The sequence below is a fragment of the Triturus cristatus genome, chromosome 1_2 (assembly GCF_964204655.1).
Source record: "Triturus cristatus chromosome 1_2, aTriCri1.1, whole genome shotgun sequence".
NCBI classification, from domain to species: domain Eukaryota; kingdom Metazoa; phylum Chordata; class Amphibia; order Caudata; family Salamandridae; genus Triturus; species Triturus cristatus.
Genome location: NC_140580.1, coordinates 20,718,144 through 20,743,268, shown reverse-complemented (window position 1 = coordinate 20,743,268; position 25,125 = coordinate 20,718,144). Strand labels below are relative to the sequence as shown.

General features: G+C 42.9%; 1 protein-coding gene across 2 annotated transcripts in view; it reads left to right on the top strand.

Moving 5' to 3' along the window:
• DENND2D (DENN domain containing 2D) overlaps positions 1-25,125 on the top strand; it is a 736,340-nt gene that overhangs the window by 569,183 nt on the left and 142,032 nt on the right. The window contains exon 9 of one of the 2 annotated variants that reach the window (XM_085600175.1): positions 7,842-7,883. The exons of the other annotated variant lie outside the window; for it this stretch is intronic. Coding sequence (XP_085456301.1) covers positions 7,842-7,883 — 42 coding nt within the window. The remainder of the gene's footprint in view (positions 1-7,841; positions 7,884-25,125) is intronic. 2 annotated transcript variants of the gene reach the window in all.

The window sequence follows — 25,125 nt, the reverse complement described above, 5'->3', positions numbered from 1 at the left end:
TGATGAAGAGGAATAACAATATCATGGACATGACTATAATCCACATGCAAAACAGAGGCATTATGATCAACATTATCAGTATTATACTGAACTGCATTCCAGACAGGGTGACTTTCAAGTGCTTATGTCACTTTTTCAAGATCTACAGGCCATGCTATGAGACTATTGTAAAAAGTTTCTGGAATCTCCACAGGAACAGCCAGTGGCTGCACATCAACCTACTTCTCCTACAACTCTGAGGCTTGACACTCCACAAATAACACCCAGGATGATATCTGCTTCCAACATAGCAGTGCCCCCAAGAGAAGACCCATCATCATAGGATGATGACAGATAAGAAGGCGAATTTCCGAACCCACAGCCTCACCGAGATGAATGAGACAATTATCTGATCCCCATTTCATCAACTCCACCACCACAGCCTGTGTACTCTCCTCCAGAGGACACTGGAGGTTTTCATAACATAATGGACCATGCTGTGACAAGGTTTCACCTACCAACTTCGGTTAATCAGTCCAACTGCTTCCTATATGAATTTAAAGAGCAGACGAGGAAATGAGTCCGAGCCATCCCCATTAAAGAATATGTATTAGAAGAAGGGATAAAAATCATGAGGAACTGGCAACAGTGGCAGCGGTTCTGCCTTGCAGTGACAAGAAATACAAGGGCCTAGAAGATTCTCCTGCTTGTCTCACAGGACATCCCAAACCAGATTTGGTTATTATCACAAGAGGCATATCGTCACTCTAATAATCCCTCCATCTGGAGGCAGGCGCTTGGACAACATAGGCAAGAGTTTATCCACGGTTCGTGCAGCCAATTCCCTGGCATCTCTAGGTTGATTTAATAGGCAGATGTGGTCGGACATAGGCGCCCTCATTGATCTAGTGCCTTAAGGTAAAATATCGGATGCATGGAAGATCTTACAGAAAAATGAGAGCACATCATCTGAAATAGTAGACTTTGCAATGGACATAGCTTCCACTGGCTTTCGCCAACTTGTAGGAGCAGCAGTCTTACGAAGGTAAGGCTGACTCAAGGCAATAGCCTTTCAGCTGGAAGTGCAGTCCAAAATCCTGAATACGACCTACAGTGGGGAAACCCTATTTGGCAAACATATAGATGATGCTCTGTTGGCCATCAAAACAGACACGGCTAGATAACTTGGCACTCTGTAGTTCAGAAAGTTACCCTTTCGAATGATATGCAGAAGAGGTTTTTCGACCTACAGCGGAGGATACCAGGGCTTCCAACAGTATCAGCTCTTCCAGTCACAGTATAGATCTGCTTAGCAGAAACAGCTCTACCGTAAACTGCCTAAGGCAGCATATATAAAGCAAGACCCTCGACGAAAGCAACCCACCCAGAGTCTAGACTCTGGCCTCAAACAGTGACCTCAATTAGGGGCTGACTACCTCCACTTCTTGCCATCCACTTGAGTGTGAATATTACCAACTACCTCTATCAATGGTAGTAAATAACTTCAAACAGATGAGTATTGGATCTTGTCACGTATGGCCATACCCTGGTGTTCAAGAGACCACCAAACAATCCACCAAGCGGAGTGCACCCCCCTCATCTTCACTCAAAAAAGAAGTCCTAATCATGCTTTCCAAGGGAGCAATCAAAAAAGTTAATTTTCCCCACAAGGGCATGGCTTTCTACTCCCATTTTTTCTGCACAAAAAGAAAACTGGGGAATGGAGACCCATCCTAGACCTCAGAAGGTTTAACAAGTTTTTGCGGAAGCAATCCTTTCCCATAGTCACTCTCTCTGACATCCTGCACCTCCTAAACCACAGAGACTATGTCAACTTTGGACTTACAGGATTTATATTTCCACATCCCCATACATCCCAAACACCGCAAATATATTCGCTTCACCATAGCTGGCGCCCATTACCAGTTCAGTCTCCTCATTCCGTCTCAAGTCAGCTCCCCACATCTTCACCAAATACTTTGCTCCAGTAGCAGCCACTCTCAGAAAGGAAGGTCATCGGGTATACCCCTACTTGGACGAATGGCTGCTAAAAGCCCCAACACAATTGCAAGCATCCAAAGCTACTGACGCTTGCCTCACATTGTTTCACAAACTGGGTTTCACCGTGAGTAATCAACTATTCCAAAGCAGAGGATGTTTCTAGGCTCCAACCTGGATACAATTAAAAAAAAAGCCTTTCTCTCCTAGGACAGACAACAAAGGCTAAAAAATCTGGCTATTAAACTCTCCAGAAAAAAGTCAGTTTCAGTGTGTCTGTACAAGCCGCTGCTGGGCATTATGTCCTCTGCAATCAATCTAATTCCTTTTGCACACCTGACAAGCCGCTGCTGGGCATGAGGTCCTCTGCAATCAATCTAATCCCTTTCGCACACCTGAAATTGAAACCATCACAAGAGGCGCTACAAAGACGGTGGATTCAGACAGAAGGGTCGTTTGAGGACCTGATAAGCATCACCCCAAGGATGTTGGAAATACTAGTGGAGAGGTGTGGCACAGTGGCCAGGGCAGCTGACTCCAGAGCCCAGGGCTCACGGTCCGATCCCTGGCGCCAGTGGCAGCACAGTTTGGCACCATGTGACTCTGGACAATAGCTCACTTAATCTCCCCAACGCCCCCTAGCGCTTTGAGACCCTCGGGGGGAGTAGTTTGCACTTTACAAATACCGTATTTAGTCTTAGATTTAGGGTTGTGGTCTCAGATCTGTCATCTTTTGAAGGGTCTCACGTTTTTGCCTCTAATACTGGACTTTCTCATACCTATGGATGCCTTCTTAGAGGGCTGGGGTGGCCACCTGAAGTACCCTCAATTTCAAGGGAAGTTGTCTACACTCCAGAAGGCCATGCATATCAGCTGCCTGGAACTGAAAGCCATCTTTCCTACCCTGCAAGCTTTCCCACCGAAGATCTTTGGTGATGGTATGCAAAGACAACGCGAACAACATGCACTATGTCAACAAGCAAAGGGGTACAAAATCGCTAATGCTTTCCCATGAAGCCCAAGACATTTGGAGCTGGCTCATAACTCACATGATATCTCTAAAGGCCGAGCACGCATCCAGAATAAACAACACCTTAGCAGACACACATAGCAGAAGCACGGACGGTTACCACAAGTGGGAATTGGATCAGTTGAAGCTAGACAGAATATTCTCACTTTGGGGAAAACCAGCAGTGGATCTCTTCGCAGCAAGCAAGAACAGAAAATTCCTGTTCTACGCCAGTCGGTACCCACTCTCAGGGTGGTGAGGGAATGCCTTTTTGATCAGATGGTCCCGGATCTATGCATGTGCTTTACCCCACTTCCCTCTCATAGCGAAGGTTCTGTCTCCACATCCTGATTGTTCCCAAGTGGCTCAGGCAACATTGGTTCACAGAGCTTCTTCTTTCTGAGTCCAATCCCATTCACCGACAGACAACGCAAACACTATTGACGATGAACCAGGGTCAAGTCCTACATCCAGCCCTGCTTATCTCCACTTATGTGCATGGCTCCTGAATTCCATGAGTTCCATGCTTTGAATATTCCTCAGGAATGCAGGGATAGTCTCTCAAAAGCAAGAGCAGAAGCCATGATTGAAACATATTAGCTGAAATAGAAACTGTTCTGTTTATGGTGTCCGCAATCCAACCTGAATACGTTAGAGGCATCACCTGAGCAGATTCTACCTTATCTCCTTAACCATGATCGGTCAGGCTTGGTGCATGCGTCTATCAAGGTACATCTTACTGCATTATCAAGATATAGACGCTCTTTGCACTCTCCCTCACTATGTTCCACAAGAATCAGCAAACAGTTCATGAAGGGATTGTTCAGAGCTTTCCCTCCAGTATGAGCTCCTCCCCCTGAATGTCACCTAAATGTAGATCTCTCTCAACTTATAAAGGCGCCATTTGAACCCATTTACAGAGCGGACCACAAGTTTCTCACATGGAAGGTAGCTTTACTGGCGGCATTCACTTCAGCTAGAAGAGCAAGTGAGATACAGGCATTCACAACCAGGAACCCTTTTTTATGTTTTACGGATGATTATGTGGTATTCAGAACTAATCCAAGATCCATTCCTAAGAGTCCATCGTAGTTTCATCTCAATACACTGATCATACTGCAAACATTTTTCCCAAATCTGACAATATCAGCAGAAAGTTCTCTGCATACATTTGACATTTAAAGGTGTCTAAAATTATACTTGCATCGTACTAAACAGCTTCTAAGAACTGATCAACTGTTGGTTTCCAATGGGCAAACTAAACAGGGTGCTTCAGTCATGAAAGCATCCATCGCAAGGTGGATTTCTGCCGCCATCCAGTTTTGCCACTCGAAGGCTGGCAAACAGCTCACAGTGAAGGCAAGGGCACACTGAACGAGGGCTGTTTCCACTTCGGCTACCTTGTTTGCACGCGTTCTGCTGGAGAAAATATGTTGTGCTGCGACTTGGAAGAGCGCCCACACATTCATGCAGCATTATTACCTTGAATGAGCACAGCAGAGTGATCCTGCCATTGGACAGGCAATGTTATGTCCTCCATTTCAGTAAGGTGATCCTCTGTTACTGTATGTATTTATGTATGTATGTAGATATATGTATATGTATATATATATATATATATATGTGTGTGTGTATATATATCTATATTCACTTAAAAAACCATAGGTTTCACACATGTTCTAGTTAGGTGGACATTTCACTCGTAAAAAACCAATGAAATTCCACCGTTATAGTTAGTTCAGATAACTATAACTCGCGCGCCCGCAATCCAGTGCTCATGACGTCACATATTTCATCACTCATGACATGGTCAGTGGCATCACTCATGACATCACAGATGACATCATCCTTGTGATAGAGTGGCGGTCGCGCGAGTTATAGTTATCTGAACTAACTATAACGGTGGAATTTCATTGGTTTTTTACGAGTGAAATGTCCACCTAACTATAACATGTGTGAAACCTATGGTTTTTTAAGTGAATTTGCAAGGTTTTTTAAATGCTAATTCCTAACTATAACGTGCCTGAAACCTATGGTTTTTTAAGTGAATTTGTACGGTTTTTTCAATGCTAATTTTTTTTAAAAAAACAATTCTTTTTTTATGGTTTTTCACCGTGCGCGCACCCCGTGATTTAAAAAAAAAAAAAAACTGTTTTTTCACCCTTCGGCGTCCTTTAGGGACCCCCTGACAAAGGCTAGGGGGTCAGGAACTCTCTACCCTGCCCCCTTTTCACGTTCGCCACCTCTCTTTTTCACTCTCGCACCCACAACAAACAAAATGGCGGTCGTCACTTCCCGATTTAGACCGATTCGAACGTTGACTGACATGTAACCACCAATCACAATTACGCTCGCGCACGTTAGGGTGCGCGCACCGTGCGCGCACGGTGCTCGCACGGTGCGCGGCTATAGATATGTATGTGCTTTTAAATGCAATTTTCTCAGGAACTACTGAACAGATTGACTCCATATATGCAAAAGGCACTTCCCTGACCTGAGGACTACCTCTCTGCCAAATTTCAAGTAATTCTGTTCAGCCGTTCGGGCTGTACCTTCGACTAAAGGTCCTATGGGAAAATGCATGGGGAAAACGCTTTTTGGGACCCCCCTTTTTTCTCGGCCCCCGCTTGACGAATCACCCCGAGACTTTCAGGGTAGGAGCTAAGCGGAGCGCCCCATTTGTTTTGAAAATTTCGTGAGGATTCGTCAACCGGCGCCAAAGTTATTCAAAATAGAATTTTCAGATTTCCTATGGAAACACGGTCCTAACTATAACTATCTACTGGCGACCGCCAGTAGATAATATATATCTATCTATATATATATATATATATATATATATATCTCCTTTTCATTATTGCCCCTTCTGGAACTAAAGGACCCATGGGAAGTGGTGCGCATGCCGGATGGAAATCCAAAAGATAAAATAGGTAGGCGCACTCTCAGGATGCAGCAAAAAGTAGTCAGTTATGCAGAAAGCTGTTTAATTCACACAACGTGTTTCGACTGCCCAGCAGTCTTGGTCACATGTGTTAACATCACCTATAGGGTGTCCTTAAGAATGTATGGTAAACATAACGATATGGACAACAAAATGGTCTAATGAGTCAGACATCTTGGAACGTGATTGACACAGGATAAGAAGTACATGCTTAAGTGAAAATTAGTGACCGTCACGCTTGTCTTTACATGTATCAGCTTTGGATTCTTGGACTGCCAGCGGGTTCCAGTGAGTTAAGGTAACCATGCTGTTCCTGCTTACCTTTCATATGCTTAATCTTCTGTTTAACAGCAGTCCTCGCAGCCCCGGAGTGCTCCGGACATGCTGCAATGCTGGGCTCATTATCAGCCCACCGGCTAACCCGTCCTTGTATGAATATGGCAGTCTCCCGCTTTTCTTTGGTTCTGCATATCACCATGCCATGTTTTATCTTTACATGTATCGGCGTCTGATTTTTCGTTAGAGTGTGTTAAGGTAACCTTGTTGTTTCTGCTTACATTTCACGTGTTTTACTCTCGATCTGGTATTTAATTATTCCTCTATGAACGCGCACATATGTATGCGCGTGTCCCATCCTAGTGCCGAAGTCTGCCTGCATGCATGTCTTTAAGGTCAGCAGGAAGTACACCAAGGCACTAGGTCAGCTACCACTTGCTCCTTTTCTCGGCTGCCTCTTCCTCCCCCACTGTTTGTTATTTGAAGGCCACGCGCAGCTTAACAACATGTTTTAATTTTTTCTTTGTAAGGAGCCTTGCCCACAAACAGTTGGACCGCAGGTACTGAAAAGAACCTTGCAGCTGCTACGAAGACGCTCATTTATGTGTATATATATTAAAATGCGTTTATTCTGTACTTGGGTTGCACTGTTACTTTTGAAGGTCCCCTGCTCTGAGACCCAGGGCTGGTTGCAATGACAGTGAGTGCAAATATGAACAAGCATTTCTATGCAATAGGTCTCGCATTACTGAAAGTTTGAGCTATTGGCGTTTCTAATAACACTGCAACACCAATAGCTTAAACTTTTAGTTATGCGAGACCTATTGCATTGCAAATACTTGTTTTAAAAAGGACATTGATAGGCTACTAAAGTGATTTTTCATTGTCATTGAAGCCTATGATAATACATACTGCTTTATTATGGTACAGTGGGACTCCCACTTCGATGACGGGGAATGATTCAAGCATGTGAATCTATGAAAGGTACCAATATTGGAGAAAATGCACTTACAGGTAAGTAACCATTTTCTTTTTATTTTTAAACTCTTTTTATTATAACAGTAACTTCGCCAGTCATGTTAAATTTTTCAACACCATGATAATACGCGGGCAATTCAGTGCAATAGAAGACAACGTACTCCTCCTGCTCGGCCCAGATTGCTGGCTCCGCTGTCAATTTGAGATTACTATTCTGCCCGTTGCCCCGACGGGCTCTGTGAGCCCATCGAAAGCGAAGCAGAATTCCCCCGTGGGCTTCCCTCCGACCGTCTCTATTGTAATACAGTAGTCGGACGGAAACCTATGATGTCGGGCGAAAAGCCTCCGACGAGCTGTTGAATGACTTTCTGCCCGACATCATAATGGGCCCCCAAACGTTTTAAAAGTGGATTTGTTAAGGGGTTATTTTGCAAAGTAGTGTGGGCTGTTTACAGTTATACTATCAATAGTGTTTGCATTTACAGCGTCAAAATGCTATATTTTTGGCTGTACCTTGTAATAAGAGTTTGCTTTGTTATTATTGCATAATTTTGGTGGTTCGCAAGATGACGTGTCATTCATCCTTTTCAGAAAATGTGTATTATGCATGTTATTGGCAAATAATAAACTAATTGATTTGATGCTGTACTTTTTATTTAGGTTCTTCTGATAGATTTGTATGAAGGAAAGCTGTTAAAGAAAGTAAGTATTTTTCCATTAGGTTAAATACACAATTGTATGTATTGGGTTTGAGGAGTCATGCTAGTGACGCACCAGAGAAATGTTTTGTAGAGTATATTCTACAAGTGTATTGAATCACATTGTTCAGATTGTACAGCCTAATGAACAATAATCTAATGCAGTGATACTCAAAGTACGGTCCCTCCTGACGTTTACATGTGGCCTCCTCCTTAACAGGGTACTGGGTTGCTGGTTACTGGACTCCGCAAGAAGTTAAAGAAAGGAAGGAAGTAACTAGAGTGTCCTGCACTGCTTAACTTTAGGAATATTTTCATATTTAAAGACATTTTGCATCAAAAGTTTAAAAATATGATAAAGCCTCTTCAAAAATAAAATACAAAAAGTGTATTTTATTAACATGCCGAATATTTCATCATAGCACATCTTATTATATCAGTGCATTGAGAAGTATTTTGATAGATTTCAAACATGAATTTAGAAACATTAATTCTACTTCCCTGCCACCAACCCTGATAATAATGCCAATAGTGAACTATGAGGCAAGTCCGTTGTAATGTGCACTCTTCAGGTAGCCTGGGTTCCTATTATACATTAACAACATTATAGTTTAGTAAATCAAGTACAGGAGAAGGTTTTGTACAGTGCTTATCCTGAAGTCATGTAAAGGTCTTCTTCTATGTGATAATGAAGAAAAAGGACAAAGGAAAGTGAAATAAAACAATTGCCTAGGATCAGACAATTTGATTAAGTGGGGAAGCCGGGATTAATGGCAAGTTTTATGGCTTCACATTGTGCAATTCAGCCACTAGATGTATATGCTTCGCTTCTCCTACACCCACCTTACTGCCAACCCCCCAAACCCTCAACTGTCACCCAGTTGGCATCAGTGTGGCCCTCAGTCACAATACAGACTAAACTTTTTGGCCCCTGAGAAAATGTTTGCGAGTACCCATGATCTAATATATTTTATGCTGTGTTACTATTGTGTTTCTATTTTATTATTTTATGTTGCTTGGTTGGCTTTTATAAAATGCAAATTAATTATCAGAATTATAAAGGAAAAATTATCCGGCATGGTGAATTTAATGTGCTTAGTACACAAGCAGGATTAAAGCATGTAAGCCTGTTTAGATTTCAGCAGATACTTTTTCTGGAATGATAAACACATCTACAATGAATCTTGATGAACATACATTCTGCAAATTACAAAAATGCACAATCCATAACTGATCTCTGCGCATAAATGAGATAACATCCACTTCGTTTTCATTAAATATTAACTGTCACCTGCAGCCAAAAATGTGAACTTAAGAAACTAACGGCCAGATATACTACAGCTAGATTATAAATAGACCTTTCCTGGACAAACTTATTGAAAGAGCAGCATTCCCCCAGATATCACAATGTATTGAAGATAATGCCATACTTTCAGAGTTCCAAACGGGATTCTGTCCAGAAGGAGGCACAGAATCTGCCCTCGTTGCCATCTGGGAAGACCTGAAGAACACAGTTGAACGGAACGGGGTTGCCGCACTACTTCTCTTGGACCTCTCAGCTGCCTTTGACACAGTTGACCATGACACTCTGATACAAAGACTCACTAAAGCAGACATAGAGGGGACTGCTCTCGACTGGATCTCATCCTACCTTCACAACAGAACTAATGTCATCCATACCACCCTTTCTCTTCCAAACCATACTTCACAAAAGCAGGGTCCCTCAAGGCTCTATCATCTCGCCCATGCTTTTTAACATCTACATGAAGTCATTACCGGCACTGACCAATCAGTTTGAACTCGCGTGCTACAACTATGTTGATGACACACAAATACTCCTTCAACTGGAAAGCCCCCAAGTCATTGGAAACAAACCAATTTTCAGTTGTCTCATTGATGTGGATCAATGGATGACATTAAATGCTCCCAAAACGGAAATACTCATGTGTGGCGATTGGAAAAAATATGACCCACTTTCTGCAAGGCCTGATGATCCGGGAACACCGCCTAAAGTATCAAAGGAAGTAAGAAACCTTAGAATGGCCATGGACTCCAAGCCATCAATGAATGCCCAAGTAGACAAACTAGCAAGATCAAGCTTTATACTATAAAAACTCTGCAATGCATCTTCCCCCATTTGGGATTTCCACACACGGTCCATGCTACCATCTCTCCTGTTCTGTCCAGACTCGATTACACTAAGAGCCTCTATCACAGATCACCTTTATCAACTATGAACAGATTACAACGGATTCAGAACTCTGCTGCCAGACTACTCTTACATATAAAACCGCGAGCCCACATCTCTATTGCCTTGAAAGCCTTACATTGTTTACCGGTTGCCAGAAGATCTACATTCAAGCTGCTTTGTATTTCTCACAAGACAATACATGGAACAGGACCGCTGATCATCAGGAATAAAATCACAAAATACATTCAACAAAGGAATCTTCGCTCTAGAGTGGCACCTTGCCTGAAGAAAATAACCATGGGTGGTGCATCCTTCTCTGTTCAAGCAGCCAAACGATGGAACTCTTTACCCCCAAACATAAGATCCACGGATAACCACATTATCTTCAAAGACCCCCTCAAGAATTGGCTCTTCCCACATAACCACCATATTCAAACATAAATGTACAGCATATTTCTCAGTATATAAGCATTTATTTGGACTATAGGTGTGTACCTACATATGTGTATTGCTTTGTATAAACATGTTTAATAATTATGTTTTTAAAGATATAGATATTCGTTAGTTCTGCTTCACAAATGTACATATTACTTATAGTTACATTATTCTATATTTAACGTGTATATAAGTGACTAAATAGGCAACTATTTTATCATAACTCTTTATCTACAATTGTTTCACTATTGAACAAAAAAACAATTTTTAAAGTACAGCAACACTTGAAAGTCTGAATTTACTAAATGCAACTTTAATCTACATATATTACCTTCCTTATGCATATATACCTTCCATGTACTTATGATGTACTTATGTATCTTTATATTTATTACTTTGCTTCTAATTCAGCATATCCAATGCACTACCCTATATCTCACCCTATATCTTTTGAAATATATCCTCTACCTCCACTCTCTCATTCATCCCAAATCCCATACCACTACTATGATTCCCAAAATAACCCTTTTTAGACTCTTCTTTCCACCACCCCTCCTTGCATCATCAAATAACTCTTACTATTCATATTTCCCGAACAAGCCTTTCCAAACCCTACCCTCCGACTCGTCCCCCTCCACACCCCTTTCCTCATCCCAAACAACCTCCTATTGCTATGAACTCCCAAAAAATAAAATTTCTAGACCCTTCCTTCTTTCCAACCACTATTCCTTTTACAGTCCAAATAACAGACTAACATGTCCACTGCTCAAATCAAACAAATTTTATATTTCCCTACACTAATTCACCACTAATCCTGTTTGGGTTCCAGAGTAGCCTGCTAGTCACTGAAAACTGCTATAACACCTCATCGGAGGAGCAAGCTCTATACAAATGCAAACCCTTCCCTCCTCCATCCCTCCACTATACATTCCAATCCAAATAACAGACTAACATGTCCACTGCTTAAATTAATTTCATATTTCCCTAGACTAATTCTCCACTGATCCTTTTCTGGTTTCGGAGTATCGTGCTACTCACTGAAAAGGGCTTCAACACCTCGTCATGAGTAGCAAGCGCTATATATATGCAAACCTTTAACTCTTGTATTCCTCCACTATCCTTCTCAATCTAAATAACATACTAACATATTCACCACTCAAATTAATCTCATATATCACTATACTAATTCACCACCAATCCTTTTTGGGTTCTGGAGTAGTGTGCTACTCGCCTAAAAAGTGCTTTGACGCCTTGTCAGGGGTAGTAAGCGCTATAAAAATATAATTACAATACAAAAGATTTTTGCATTTGCAGACCCTCTAATTTGATAAATCAGAGTGTTGCACAAGCTAAACTCTTTTTTGAAATGTTTTGAGCCCATTAACTATCTGTAAAAGTTTACAGAAATGTTAAATGTGTTTAGGAGACCAGATCAAGTTGGTATGTTTAGGGCGTCCCTTCCAAATACAGATTCCTTACAGTATGTAAATATCAATATTTTACCAGCTACACAAAGATAGTGGTAGCCTATTGGTAAACAGAAAGGTGTCCCCAATGGGGTCCTGATCCCCTAGTGAATGGACAAAAAACATTTTTAGGAGTACTCTTAGAAATGTTTTCTACATCCTTAATATCTCTTTCTTCAACATAGCTTGTTTTCCTTGTTCTGTGGTAGCATATATTCAAATATTGTGAATCTAATTTTCCAAAATGTATGTTTCTAAAAGATTTCCTACTGTTGTGAAAAAACTCTTTTAGCAACCAGCAAAGTTAGTAACAAACATTTTATGCCACCAGAGCAGTCCACAGATGGATTTATCACTATGAAGAATGACAAACATTGGCTGGTTCATTGGATGCAAATTCAACACAGAGTTTATGCAAAGCAAAAACGTTGACCAGAATTTTGTAGACACACATGACTAAAAACATTATAACAATACTAAGATCGGGGTATGAATGGGGTGTGAACTGAGCAGGGAAGGGAAGGAACTACTGTTCCACTATTAAAAATAATTGACAAAGCCATTAGGCCTGTTGCATTTCAACTTACAAGCTAAGCCCATTACCTTTTGCAATGCTTGTTAGCAGACCGGCAGCAAAATGAAAAGGAGATTTCAGGTATGGCACTTACAGGCTGCATAATAATGGCAGGATAAAAAGAATGCACCCAGTACGCAGTGTACCAAAAGCCAGCAGCGGATTAGCAGTAGCATCAGAAAGAGATGCCAGGAACTGAAAGCTAGATGGATTGCCGAAGACCGGCAATATTTCAGCATTGACTCCGCAACAATAAAAGAGGTAGCATACATTCAGTCACAGCTCGTGCAGGTAAGCGCCCTACATGGCGATGCGGTGAGCGCAAGGTATAGGGTTTTTTAAATTTATTTTATTTTCCATATTCCGTTGTTGCACCTCTTTGAAAATCCCACTCTGTCTCTGCAATTATATCTTGATTTAATTATGTGATAAAATAGGGCTATAAAAGCAGCATTTCAAGGCTGACATAACCCAATGCTACTAGTTTGTATCGAAAACTTGATGAAGTTCCAGGAGTAGGAGCAAAACTCTAGCAACACCTTTAGTTTGCACTATCTAACTTCATTAGAAGTGGTTCTGTCACATTGTGGTACAAACAGTCTCTCAATTTGGACTATTCCAAATGTATTGGAAAATTAATAATGTCAAACTCCATACGTTATTACGGGGTTACCTGTTTTGAGCACCTTATTTTCACAAAAGGAACAGGTTTGAATTCAGCTCAGCAGAAATATGGTTGAAGAGCTCTGAAATTACTTGCAACAATAATCAATCAATCAGATTGTGGAAAAATAACAAGGTGTTGCTTGCACCCAGTGTACAGTGTACTAAAAGCCAACAGTGGATCTAGAGTTGTGGGAGAACATAAGAGTACTGGCCCTGCTGTCCATGACCTGTGCGGAGAGCTGTAGTGCAGAAGGGCTTCCCTTGTACCCAAGACTGAGGAGTGGAAACTGAGGGTCACTTCCTCCGACACACAAAAGATCAAAATCAAATAAGGCTAAGCAGAGAAATACCTTTGTAAAGTGCCAAATTCAAATTATGTACCTCTCAAAAGGCTTTGGGAGGTATGAAATTTGAATTTTTCAACTCTGACTTTTTCCTACGAAAACCAACAGCTTCAGTGGCACCTCGACCAACGGGGTATGACCTGACTTTGAGAGGACTTTGTCAGACCCAGCTTTCAATCTTGGCCTGTTGGAGGATTTTGACTAACTTTTGAGAAACTAAGTAAGAACTTCAAGTTTATGACTGCACTACATCATGGTGGGCCTGTATTCACCCCTTGGTCCCTGTCAACCACACACTGAGACCTCTGATTGGGCTTGATTTTTCTTGTCACTTTATAAATGTATTTCTCTGCTTTCCCTTATTTGATTTTAAACATTTATGTGTCATTATACTAATTGCCATTTTCTCTATTCTTAGACATTGGTTGTGGAACTTTCATTGTGTTGTGTTTTGACTTTCTAATTGTTTTGGTGCTTAAGTTAAGGCTGCCTGCTGTTTGTCATAGCTGCTAGGGGGGAGCTCAGCTTTATTTGCTGAACTTGTATGTTGAACCTGACTGACATATTTCCCAGCTAAAAGCCAATTTACTTACATGCTGCATAAAGTAGAACTATTGTGAGATGGTACTGTAAGGCTAAAGGGTTCCAGTATGAAGCTAGGTGCTGCGGCAGTGGAACAGGAAGACATTTCTGAACAGAGCCCAGTCCTTGGAGCTATGGGTCATGTGGGTGGAAATAGAATGGGTGGTGGAAAAATGTTACTTAGTATTTAAAACATTCTTTTCCTAAAAGTACTTTAATTGAAACATTCAAGAAAACAAAAACCATATGACGAGAAATCGAACTGAACAAAATTAAACAGCATTCGTGTTTATACTTACTACTAGTCTTCATTTTAGTTTTGAAAGCTAACTTGCGAATAGTAACTGTTGGACTTGGCCCTTTTTGCAGGGTCATCCCTGAAATTTCTGCCTTCCTCCTATATTTTTCTGACCTGTTGTTGGCTGTTTTATGACTCTGGGCACTTTACCACTGCTGATCAGTGCTTAAGTGCATATGCTCTCCCTATTGTAAATTGATGTATGAATCAGTGATTCCATGAATGGTTGGTTTGGTTTACCTGTCAGACCCTAGTACAGTGCACCAGGAGTGCCCAGGGCTTGTAAATCCAAATGCTGCTGGTGGGCTTGCAGCACTGGGTATGCCACCCACAGAAGCAGCCTGTAAAAGTGTGTCTAAGGCCTCCCATTGCAGAGCCTACGTGCAGTCTGGTACTGTTATCCTGACTGGGCAAGTGCACCCACTTGCCAGTCCCTAAACCTTCCATTTTCTTGATATCAGACACCCCTATGGTAGGCCCATGGGCAGGGTGCATTGTAAGTATAAGGTAGGACATGCCCTGGTGTGTGTGGCATGTCCTAATCGTGAATTACAGCCATTTTCGTTTTTCACTATTGCAAGGCTACCTGTTCTCCATAGGTCAGAATGGGCTGTTAGATTATTACATGCTGAAAATCCTAACTGACTCAGGGAACATGGTAGAAATTCGAATTTAGTATGCCTGAACTCAGAATGATAAAATACATCTTTTAGTGAAGGTGGTTTTAACATTCTGTGTTTGAAAATACCACTTTTAGAAAGTATGTATTTTCTTGCCTAACCTTTCAAGCCTGCCTCTGCTAGGTTGTGTATTCCTTTGTCTGGTTTCTGTGAGTGACAGGGCTAGGGGATTCCAAGAGACAGGATGAGTAAGCCCAGTGGTGAATAGAGAGATCTGCATCTAGATGGGAGGGAGGGGTTACACCTGAACCATGAGTAGGGCTGTGCCTGCCTTACACAATGCTGGCTCCACCTCCTGGGGAGCGGCTTATGTCTCTGCCCTGCACAGTGAATGAATAGAAGGAATCCTGTCAACAAAGTGCTCCAGGGCTGTACTTGCCTTCCACAATGCTGGCTCCACCTCCTGTGGGGCATCTGATGTTTCTACCCTACACTGTGAAAGGAAAGGAGAAGTCTGGTAAACAGAGTGCTCAGGAACTGGTTTGGACTGGGCAAAGGCCCCTCTCCCCTCAGAGAACAAAGGATTTTGGGGTATAAGTATTGGGACCCTGATCCCAAGAAATTAGATCACTTTATGAACAAGAAGAAACCTTTACTGAGGAGCGGAACCTGAAGAAACTGAGGAGAGACTATCCCTAAGCTGAAGTGCTGCTTGGGGGATTGGCCTGCAGTGGTTTGCCTGACTGCCTAAGGAAGGAGAAGAGACTTTTTGTGCTTACTTCAACTTGTAAGGATCTCCAAGGGCTTGGAATAGAGCTTGCCTCCTGCTGAAGTCTCAGGGACAACAGACTTCAACCCCCAGCTCCCCAGAGTTCCTTGGAAGTGCTTGCTGCTGTTTTGGGCCTTCTGAGGGACTGCGTGTCGCAAGGAGCTGGAAGCGCAACTCAACGAACCCGAAGCGTGTCGCCGCTGCTGCCGTCGCACTTCTGAACAAGGGTGTTGCCGCTGGAGTTGTCGCACTGCACCGCATCGAGAGAAGAGTCTCGCAACGAGGAAGAAGCGTGTCACTGTTGCTGCCGTCACACTTCTGAACAAGGGAGTCGCCGCTAGAACTGTCGCATTGCACTGCATCGGAGAAAGCGCCTCGCATCCCTGAGAAGTGCGCCGCCGGCGTCGGAGCTGTTGCCGTCGCACTTCTGAACAAGGGTGTCGCCGCTGCAGTCCACGCATCGAACCGAGAACTTCTCGCATCCCCGGAGAAGCATGCCGCATCTGGAAGATCTTCACGTCTTTATTTCTTTGCACCAGAACTTTGCCGCATTTCCATCGCTGCGACACTGCTTGTCGTGGAAGCGCAGCGCATAGTAAGGTACATTGACGCAAAGTGTTGCATCATAAGAACTGAACTGAACTAAGCTAAAAACTATCACCTTAAAGTAATAGTATTGTGTATTTTTGTCGTTTATGGTCTTGTGGTAAATCTATATAAAGCATGCTTATTTTTTATATAAAACCTGTGTGGTGTCCATTTGTAGTGTTGTCATTGGATTACTGTATGTGGTCACAAATGCTTTACACACTGCCTCTGGGATAACCATGTCTGCTCGTGCCAGGGGTTATTTTAGGAGTGTACCCCCTTACCCTGACTAGAGGTAAGGGCCCCTATTTGTCACAAGTACCTACCTGTGCCAACTAGACACCCCCAAATCTAACATTGGTGGTCAGCGGTGAGGATTCTGGACTTGCATTTGTGACTTATGTACAGTGATTGGTGAACACTACTTAGTGAGTGCAGACCATAACGCAACCACATGCTTTTTGGTAGATTTCTTTATGGGATTTTCTATTTTTGCCAAGTAACCACCATGAATAAAGCAGCATCCATAGCATCTGTTGATTTGTATTGGGAGGACAGAGAGAGATGTAGGATGCATGAAATGGAGCTGGCCAAGCTCAAGTGGAATGGAGAACTGGAGTTGGAGAATAGGAAATTGGCCCTAGAAGAAAAGAATATGCAAATGGAGCATGACTTGATAATGAGGAAGTCTGATATGGAGCTCGAGAGGCTTGAGGCCATGAGTGTCTCAGCCCAGGAACAAGAAATGTGTTTAGCTCCGAGAGTGAGCTTTGCTGAGCTGGAGGTGGAATCCAGCTCAGATGGTGGCAGCAATATTCAGTTATCTAGTGCTGGGAGAGTAGTACACACACCCAGAGACATGGCACCTGACTTGAAGGAGGGGGTTAACATACACTAGGAGGTTCAAGGACATGAGGTAGCTCCAGTAGTGTGCAGTGTAGTGTCCCTGAGGGGAATAGGGTAACTGGTGCAGGGGTTCATGGTCCTAGTGGTGGGGGGGACACTCTACTGACTCTAGATGAGAGGTGCAGGGAGAGGGGTTCCCCCAAAATTGAAGTCCTGGTATGTGAGTGTGAAGACCGCCCAGAAGAGTGTGGGTTGTGTGAGAGAGACAGTCAGATACTGTCTTGCCAGTCTCAGAAGAGTGGTGTGGAGTATGTGTGTGAGGCACTGGATGGTGAGGTGAAGGATAGTTTGGTTAACCCTGCTAGGGGGCTGTGTGATCCAATTGTGGGAGAGCATATTGTAAGTCCCTGTTTTCCAGAGCTATGCCAACACCTGTTGGAGAGTGAGTTCTCTGACCCCGGGGAGCTCACATTGGAGAGACCCCCAAATCTAACAGTAACTAATTTAAATTACCGAAATCTGTAAATTACCAATCACAATGGACTAAATCCGATAGCAAAGGAAATTAAAATGAGAAAGGTGAGCTGTCTAGAAGCCCTAGAACGTACCAGAAAGAAGTTATCCAGCATGTTCTAGAAAGGTAAGACCTTTGGATGTCTGAATAAAGTGCTATGGCTACTCGAGAAGATTTCACCTTGCCAGACAAGGTTTTCTTGTGTGTTCCCCTGAAAAGACTTATGATTGCGACAACTAAAGATTCACAGGGATGCTGCTGGAAAAGTATCTGTTTTCCTAAAGCCCCTCCTGCTAAAGCATTGGAACTTGCCTCACTGGACACTCTTCGGCTGAAAAGTGCCCAAATCTAACAGTAAAGCTCAAGGGAAGTAATAGGCAACAACAACCATGGCAGTAGGATTCTTACAATCGAGCATACAACTTTCAGAAGTCCTTGTCAACTACAGTTTCCTGCCTTGCAATGCTGGAGGATTTGGATTTCCATCAAAAAGACTGTCATAAGATAAAAGGTTTGATTGATGATACCTTTTAGACGTACCTGAACCCTACTCTATCACAGTCAGCCTGAAATTGTGAGTAGGGAACAGTCAACCAGAACAAGAGACTCATTGCAGTTTCTTGGTGCTGTTCGCTTGAAAAGTTTAAAAAATCATGTCTCTGTTCCCTTCATCTTATTTTGACCATTTAAGTTTAATTTTCTTATTAACATTCTCTCCTTTGTACCAAATTAGTTTGGAAAGTTTACTGGATTTTCTCCTGGCTTTAATGGTGGTTTGGTGCTACTTAAATACTTAACACTCATTTTGTTGACAAAAGCCTGCTGTACCATTAAACCAGTGGATAAGACTGTGTTTTCTTTCATAGCAAACTACCTGATTATAAATTTGGTTAGACCCTTCGCCCAGTCTACTAATCCCTAACTAATCTCACAATTGTAATGATGTTACATTTTGTTTAAACACCCTATATCACCCATATATTTCAATCCATTTATTCCATAAATGTTAATTTCGTGGTTTATAACTTGGACAGTTTCTAAATATATTTTTCGGTTTTTCTGATTTATTTGCCTTTCTAACATCGTTGTGTAGTCTTTTTGGTTTTATTCGGTTGACGTAATTGTTTATATTGCTCTTTCCAAACATTACACTATGAAAATATATTTTTAAATACACGTCGATCTAAAATCTGGTATTGATTTAGATCCACTGGGGACACATTTCTGCAAGTCATTTGCATCTTTCTAAAAAAAGGGAATGATTTTTTATTTGGCTAAATATTCTGTTATCATTTAAAACACTGAGAGAAAAAAGAAAAACCAAGTAATCGACCGTGAATGAAGCTGAAAGCACATCATGAGAAGACTATTAAAAACTGAACACAAAGGAAATTGTTTGCTGCCAGTGGGCAATGGCTATGGACGTCGGAAACAGGAAAGATCTTTGTTTTTTACCTTATGTTTATATAAGTAGCAACCATACTGTAGATGTAACATGTTGTTAGCAAGGTGAGTTACACAAATGCCTTCAAGCAATTTCCACAGGTGGTAGGTTCATTTTAAATAGGTTGGATAGTTCATTAGAAAAGAAAAAGGTTTCCAGGGCGAATGCCCAAGCAGTAATGGCAAGAAATGTAGTGCTTAAGAGTGAAGTCCCACCCCAAGGATACGTGGTGGTGCCCCCCTGTTTACTGTATAAATAAGAGCAGCCGCTTTACTTTATTATCTTACCCTTCCAAGAAGAGGCACCCCTCGCTAGCAGATCATAAACAACTTGTTTTATATTTTGAAACCACCATAAATGGAAACAGTAGATCTGCCAGAGGATCCATTTGAAGAATTTGGTCTATACCCGGTGGGTACCTCTCAACCACTAATTCTAATCACAAAATCGACTGTGCTTAACCTTGTATTGGGCCTTGGTGAGAAGGTGTAGGAGAGTAGGATCTGCACTTGTGTTTCCCCCACTTTTTTTCTGATGTATACACTGGTTTCTGGCTATAGTCTGGCTGGGTCCCTGCTAATCAGGGCCCCAGTCTAACTGATCTCTCTAAACAACTTGGTGTGCATATTAGATGCACAAGTGATTGGATACTGTGGTACCTTTTGAGCCCCTAGTATATGGTACCTTAGGTACCTAGGGCATTGGTACTTCACAGGCCTACCAGGGGCTGCAGCATGTATTATGACACCCCTGGGAAGCACTCACAATCTGACACCACAGGCCTGCTACTACAGCCTGTGTGAGGTAGTGTTAGCACTCCTCACTGAGGTATAGGTTCCTATATCTCACCATACACACACATATAAACCTATCAGCCACCCCTATGGTAGGCCCTAACAATCCCAAGGGCAGGGTGCGTGGTTTACTATGTGAGGGGGTGCTTCTGCCTGAGCAGGACCCCTCTGCAGCTGGCAGAGTCTATTCTCTGCTGCTGTTTGTGGATGCGGTTAAACCATATACTCTTAAGTGCATTATAACCTCGTGGTAAATGCTAACTTTGGAATGACTGCATCAAAACATGTCGTGTTTGGTGTCAAACAACTTGGAATCCTACCCCCACACCAGTAACTGGTGTGGGAGTAGGATCCCACCCTTCTAGAGGGGACGACATGTGCACACTGTACTACACAGTAGAAATCATCTAGACCCCTGGCATCACAAAATGGATGCCACCAGCACAGACACCGGGCTGCCCTCCTGCTGCTGCCCTCACTTCCCCTCGCTGGGTAAGTCCATCAGACCTTGCTGGTCTGCTCCATCGACAATCTTCCATCCACACGAGACTTGCAGTTGCCAAGGCTTGTTGGCTCCAAACCGAGTGCCGACACCGTCAACAGCTGCAGACGTCGTGGGACCCTCCGACTCCAGCTGCTGGTCCTCATCGATCCCTCCTGGTCCTCGTGAGCGAAGAGACAAAACGACATCAGCGACCTGAAGAGACGCGACAGCTGTGGTCATCCATCTTGCTGGCCACCGGTCACTGGCAAGTGACTTTGAACTCTGTCCCCTCAATTTCTAGGTCTTCTGCAACTCCAATCCATCCTCGGATTCCAGCGGACACTTCTCTCGACGACACAAGCAGCAAGTCTTCAGCGATCTCCATCGAAAACAGCATCGCGACCCGACACCAAAGGACATGTATGCACCCGGCTTCCCTGGGTGAGGTAACTCTTGCATTACGGTGCCCAAGTGTGCATTGGCTCTCGAAGTACTTACCCTGTAAGTTGTTTGCTTGTTGTCCACTCCGAAGTGCCCTAGAACTGTAAAATACAAACCGCGACATTTGCCATTGAAACGCATTGAAAACCCGCGTGTGTGTTTAGACACTGCACGCGTCTCCTGTGGGCTGATTACTTACCTGCTAACACTGCAGAAGTGAAGCCCCAGCGATTCCCAAGGCCCTAGGCCTCTTACTTTTGCAAGTCGAGTTTGTTAACCCACTATTTTAGTATATGGTCTGGTACGCCCCTAGGGCTACAGCCATATGTGTGCTTAATTTATTGAGAACTGTTGATCTTTTGAATGTTTACCTGGCTGTAATCTCATAAAGAGATTAGTAGAGTATATTTAGAAATAAATACATATATATTTGATATATATATACCTGTGTGGTGTCTTTTCATTTGGTAATTGAAGAGATTATAAGGTAAAACAAGCTGCTTTACATTCCTCAGAGACTTAGCCTGAAGGCTGCTCTCCACAGCTACCACTAGGATAGCTTTCTTTAAAAGGTTGTCTTTAAACCTATCTACCAAGAGTCGAATTGGACTGGTGCAAGGTGGCCACTATAACTAGTGACCAGCATATGCCAGGCCAAATTCTCACAGAAGGTCAAACAACAGTTACTTTATGTGGTTAGCATTAAGCCATTGGATGGCCCAGAGTGGGATACTAAGGACCTACACCTAGGGGGCTTCCTAGAATTGCAGGCACCTTGGGAGAGAACCCTTCTCACATCAGCACCAGAAAAAATGCCAAGCCACCTTTTAACTCCCAATCTTAGCTCTACCGTGAGCACTTTCTGCTAGATTAAACAAAAAAAACGTTGTATTGTGTCCTTGATCTGTTACCCACTAGCTTAGAGGTGTTTCCACGTTTTTCTCCAGGTGGATTGTTTGAGTCACAAGAGTGCCACTGAAAGACAACAAAAGTATAGTGTTGCTGATACCAGCAAGGCCAAGCACTTCTTCATGTTGCAAGACAATCACACATGGCAAGGTTTTGCGCTTTTATAATGCATTAACACAAAATGTACCATAGAATAATATCCAAATTGTGTGTCTGTGCAGCGAGCTCTTTGTGGTGCTGAGCATGAGCAAATGTTGCCATTTCTTTTATGAAATGTTAAGCGTAAGCAAAGAAGCAGCCGTGTCATTATTCCACCAAGTTTCAATATTCCTTCTTGGAAAAAAAGTCAAAGTGCCATGCCACTGTGCTGCTACAACAGTCGCTTAACTTTGTATTAATAGCTTTCTCCTCTCTCTCATGTTGTCCTTGTTTGATAGGCTACAATTTTAAGAACCCTGAGGCTTCCTTGCTTTCTTTTGCATGGTTATATCATGACGCACCCCCCAAAAAACTGCAAGAAAAGGAAAAAAACAGCACTCTTTTCGTTTTATTTCTCCTTTCCTGCGGAGTCTTTGGGGCGGTCCCGGGGGGGGTGATGGCACTGAAGAAAGTGGTAGTGCACTCCCTACACTGCCCAGCTGCATTGCTGGGGTTGGAGAGAGCAGGCACAGACTCCCCGTCTGTCCAATCGAGGGTGCTCAGGCCAATCCAGAAGCTGCTCAGGATTGGCCGCAGGGCATTCTGGGAGCCTGTGCCTGTCTGAAGCAGAGGAGCGGAACGTGACCAGCTAAAGGTAAGTTTTTTTAAAATTAAATATTTTTTTATTTTGCCCCCCACCTTCTATTCGCAACCCCTATGCAACCTGCACCCCCACCCCCCTGGCCACCCTCCTCACCACTTTTCCCAAACATGGGCAGCTACTTTATATCATACCTTACTGCAGCACTGTTTCTTTTCGCTTACACCAGTACTCAGCTTGCGCGCTCCTTTCTCCGGGTAAACGAAAATGAAAGTGAAATGAAATAGCAGTCTTTTACTGGCAAGTTTAGCCTTTTCTTTGTGAAATCTTATGGGATAGCTGACTAGCAGGGCTTAATTGAGCTGGTAGTTTTCGGTGGTGCCCACCAGCACTCATTTTTGCTCATCAGACATTGACCCCGACCAAGAGAGGGAAAAACACACAAAGGGGAAAGAAGTAGAAACGAAGACGAAATAAACTTTGTAAAGGCAAAAAGCATTTACCTGCTGCACGAGTGAGATAAAGGGAAAGGAGATTTCTGATACTGGATGAAAGAGCCCTCAGGTGGATTCAAGACTACCGAACCTAGGTATTCGGTGCTATGGCATTTAAAAGCATCTGCCGCTGGTTCCTGAGAAGAGCTTAGGGCACCAGTACTCATTCTATTACAAATTAAGCACTCCGGCTACTATTTGTTTCCCACCATCCGCCCTTTGCCAATTTCTTAATTTCACCAATAGCTAGCAGATATGTTCAGGGATGCAGAAGCCACTTTGCTATTGGATTGTTTTAGATTTCTTTGCTTCCTCACGTTTTATTAATTTCCTTTTCAGAATATTTTCAGGAATATAGAATTTACATTTGTTGCTTGTTATTTTATTCATAGTTTTCAATTGAGCAGGTGTTTGTCTCTTTGGCACAATGCAGCAAAAACATGTCTGTCTTGGCCCTTGGTTTTCATTATTGTCTCCACTTTACCATTTACATGAATATACTGAAAGCTGTGCTCGGGAGCGTAGCTTGGTCAGTAAGATTAGGGGCGGGTTTGTGCGTCAGATTTCCCGCTTAGGGGGCTTAGGGAATCGGGAAGGGAGAGGAATGCGGATTGGTATGAGTACTAAGTGAGAGAAACACAATATTTTTCAAAATAATCAGCATTTTTTAGGACTTTCAAAACCGAGTGTGTGCGAGTATTTGTCAGTGTATGCATGCAAAAATTCCAGGTGAAATCTGACAGACACCTCACCATACCCGACTGAAAGCACCTGTATTCAACTATTCATCTGAAAAGTTTATTAGGGGGGTGTAACACCCAAATTATCCCCCTGAAGCTACACCCCTTCCTGTGCTAAAGGTAAAGCTGCATGTGCAGTGCTTCTATACGGTCTTGTCTAGAAGTCCCCTTTGTGTCTACTTCAGAATTTCTTTTTTACAGGCTTAATTGTAATCTAACTGTTCCATCTAATATTTCTAACAGAGCAGAAATGTTATTTTTTTGGTCGAGCCTAGCGCAGCGCGCAAGTGCTGCTCTAGGAGATTACCTTTTGGAATCGGTCTGCACTTTTCAAACACTCGTGCTTGTGGCGGCATCCATCTTGCGGGAGCGAGCCGTGGCACGCGGGGGCTATCTGTTTTTGATTAGCGCGGCCACGCGTGCTTGTTTACATTTGCCTGCTGGCGGTCGCTTTCACTTTGCCTGCTCGCGGTCGCTTTCACTTTCTTGCCAAAAAGAGGCAGATGCAGGCTGTCTCTGCAGTGCTAAAGGCGCCTAGTTAAGATATGCGTATATATTTTAAGAAGGTCAACAAGAGGCTGGTTTAAGTTCATGTGTTCATTTAATCAATGTTGTGGTGACAAGTGCCCTCGCCAATACTACAGACTGCCCAGTATGAGTGAAATACAATCCTTTGACCAAGTTCAGCGCTTCCGGCCGACTCGCGCAGTCCTACGTCAAGATGCACTCATGTGCTCCGTAGCGCACGTGTGCGCAACAGAGTTGTTTGACAGATGGTAAGATGTGCTGCCTGTGACTGTGGACAGAGATGAGCAGTCCTGGTACATGGGTTCAACATTCGAGCTGGGCTCTGTGCATTAATGTTGTTTCTTCTGCGCCCTGTACATCACTCTGAGAAAAATACCAGATCTTACTTGTTAAATGGGATAGACCCACTGATTTAAAAGGGCATGGCGAGCCAATATAACAATGCTCAGTTTCTAAAAAATAGTTTTTCTCAGCACTTTGTCGCAGAATATCAAAGTTCTCAAATAGTATGCAGCTTTATCACACTCATAGTTTCTTTGTATGCCCTGATTTCTCCCCTTGTCCAATTTTCTAATCTTTCTCTTCCTCCTCTTTTCTTTCCTTTCTGTCTCTCTTTCACTAGTTCCGGGTCAAAGTCTGAGGATGAAAAATAAACTCCAGCCCCTAAAACAGTGCTGGCGCCTACTACCTCTAACCATGACAAATGTTAAACTCCAGTCCGGTTGTTCCCTCAAGTTATTGACCACAAATTCACCATTCCACAACTATTTCAGCGTTTGA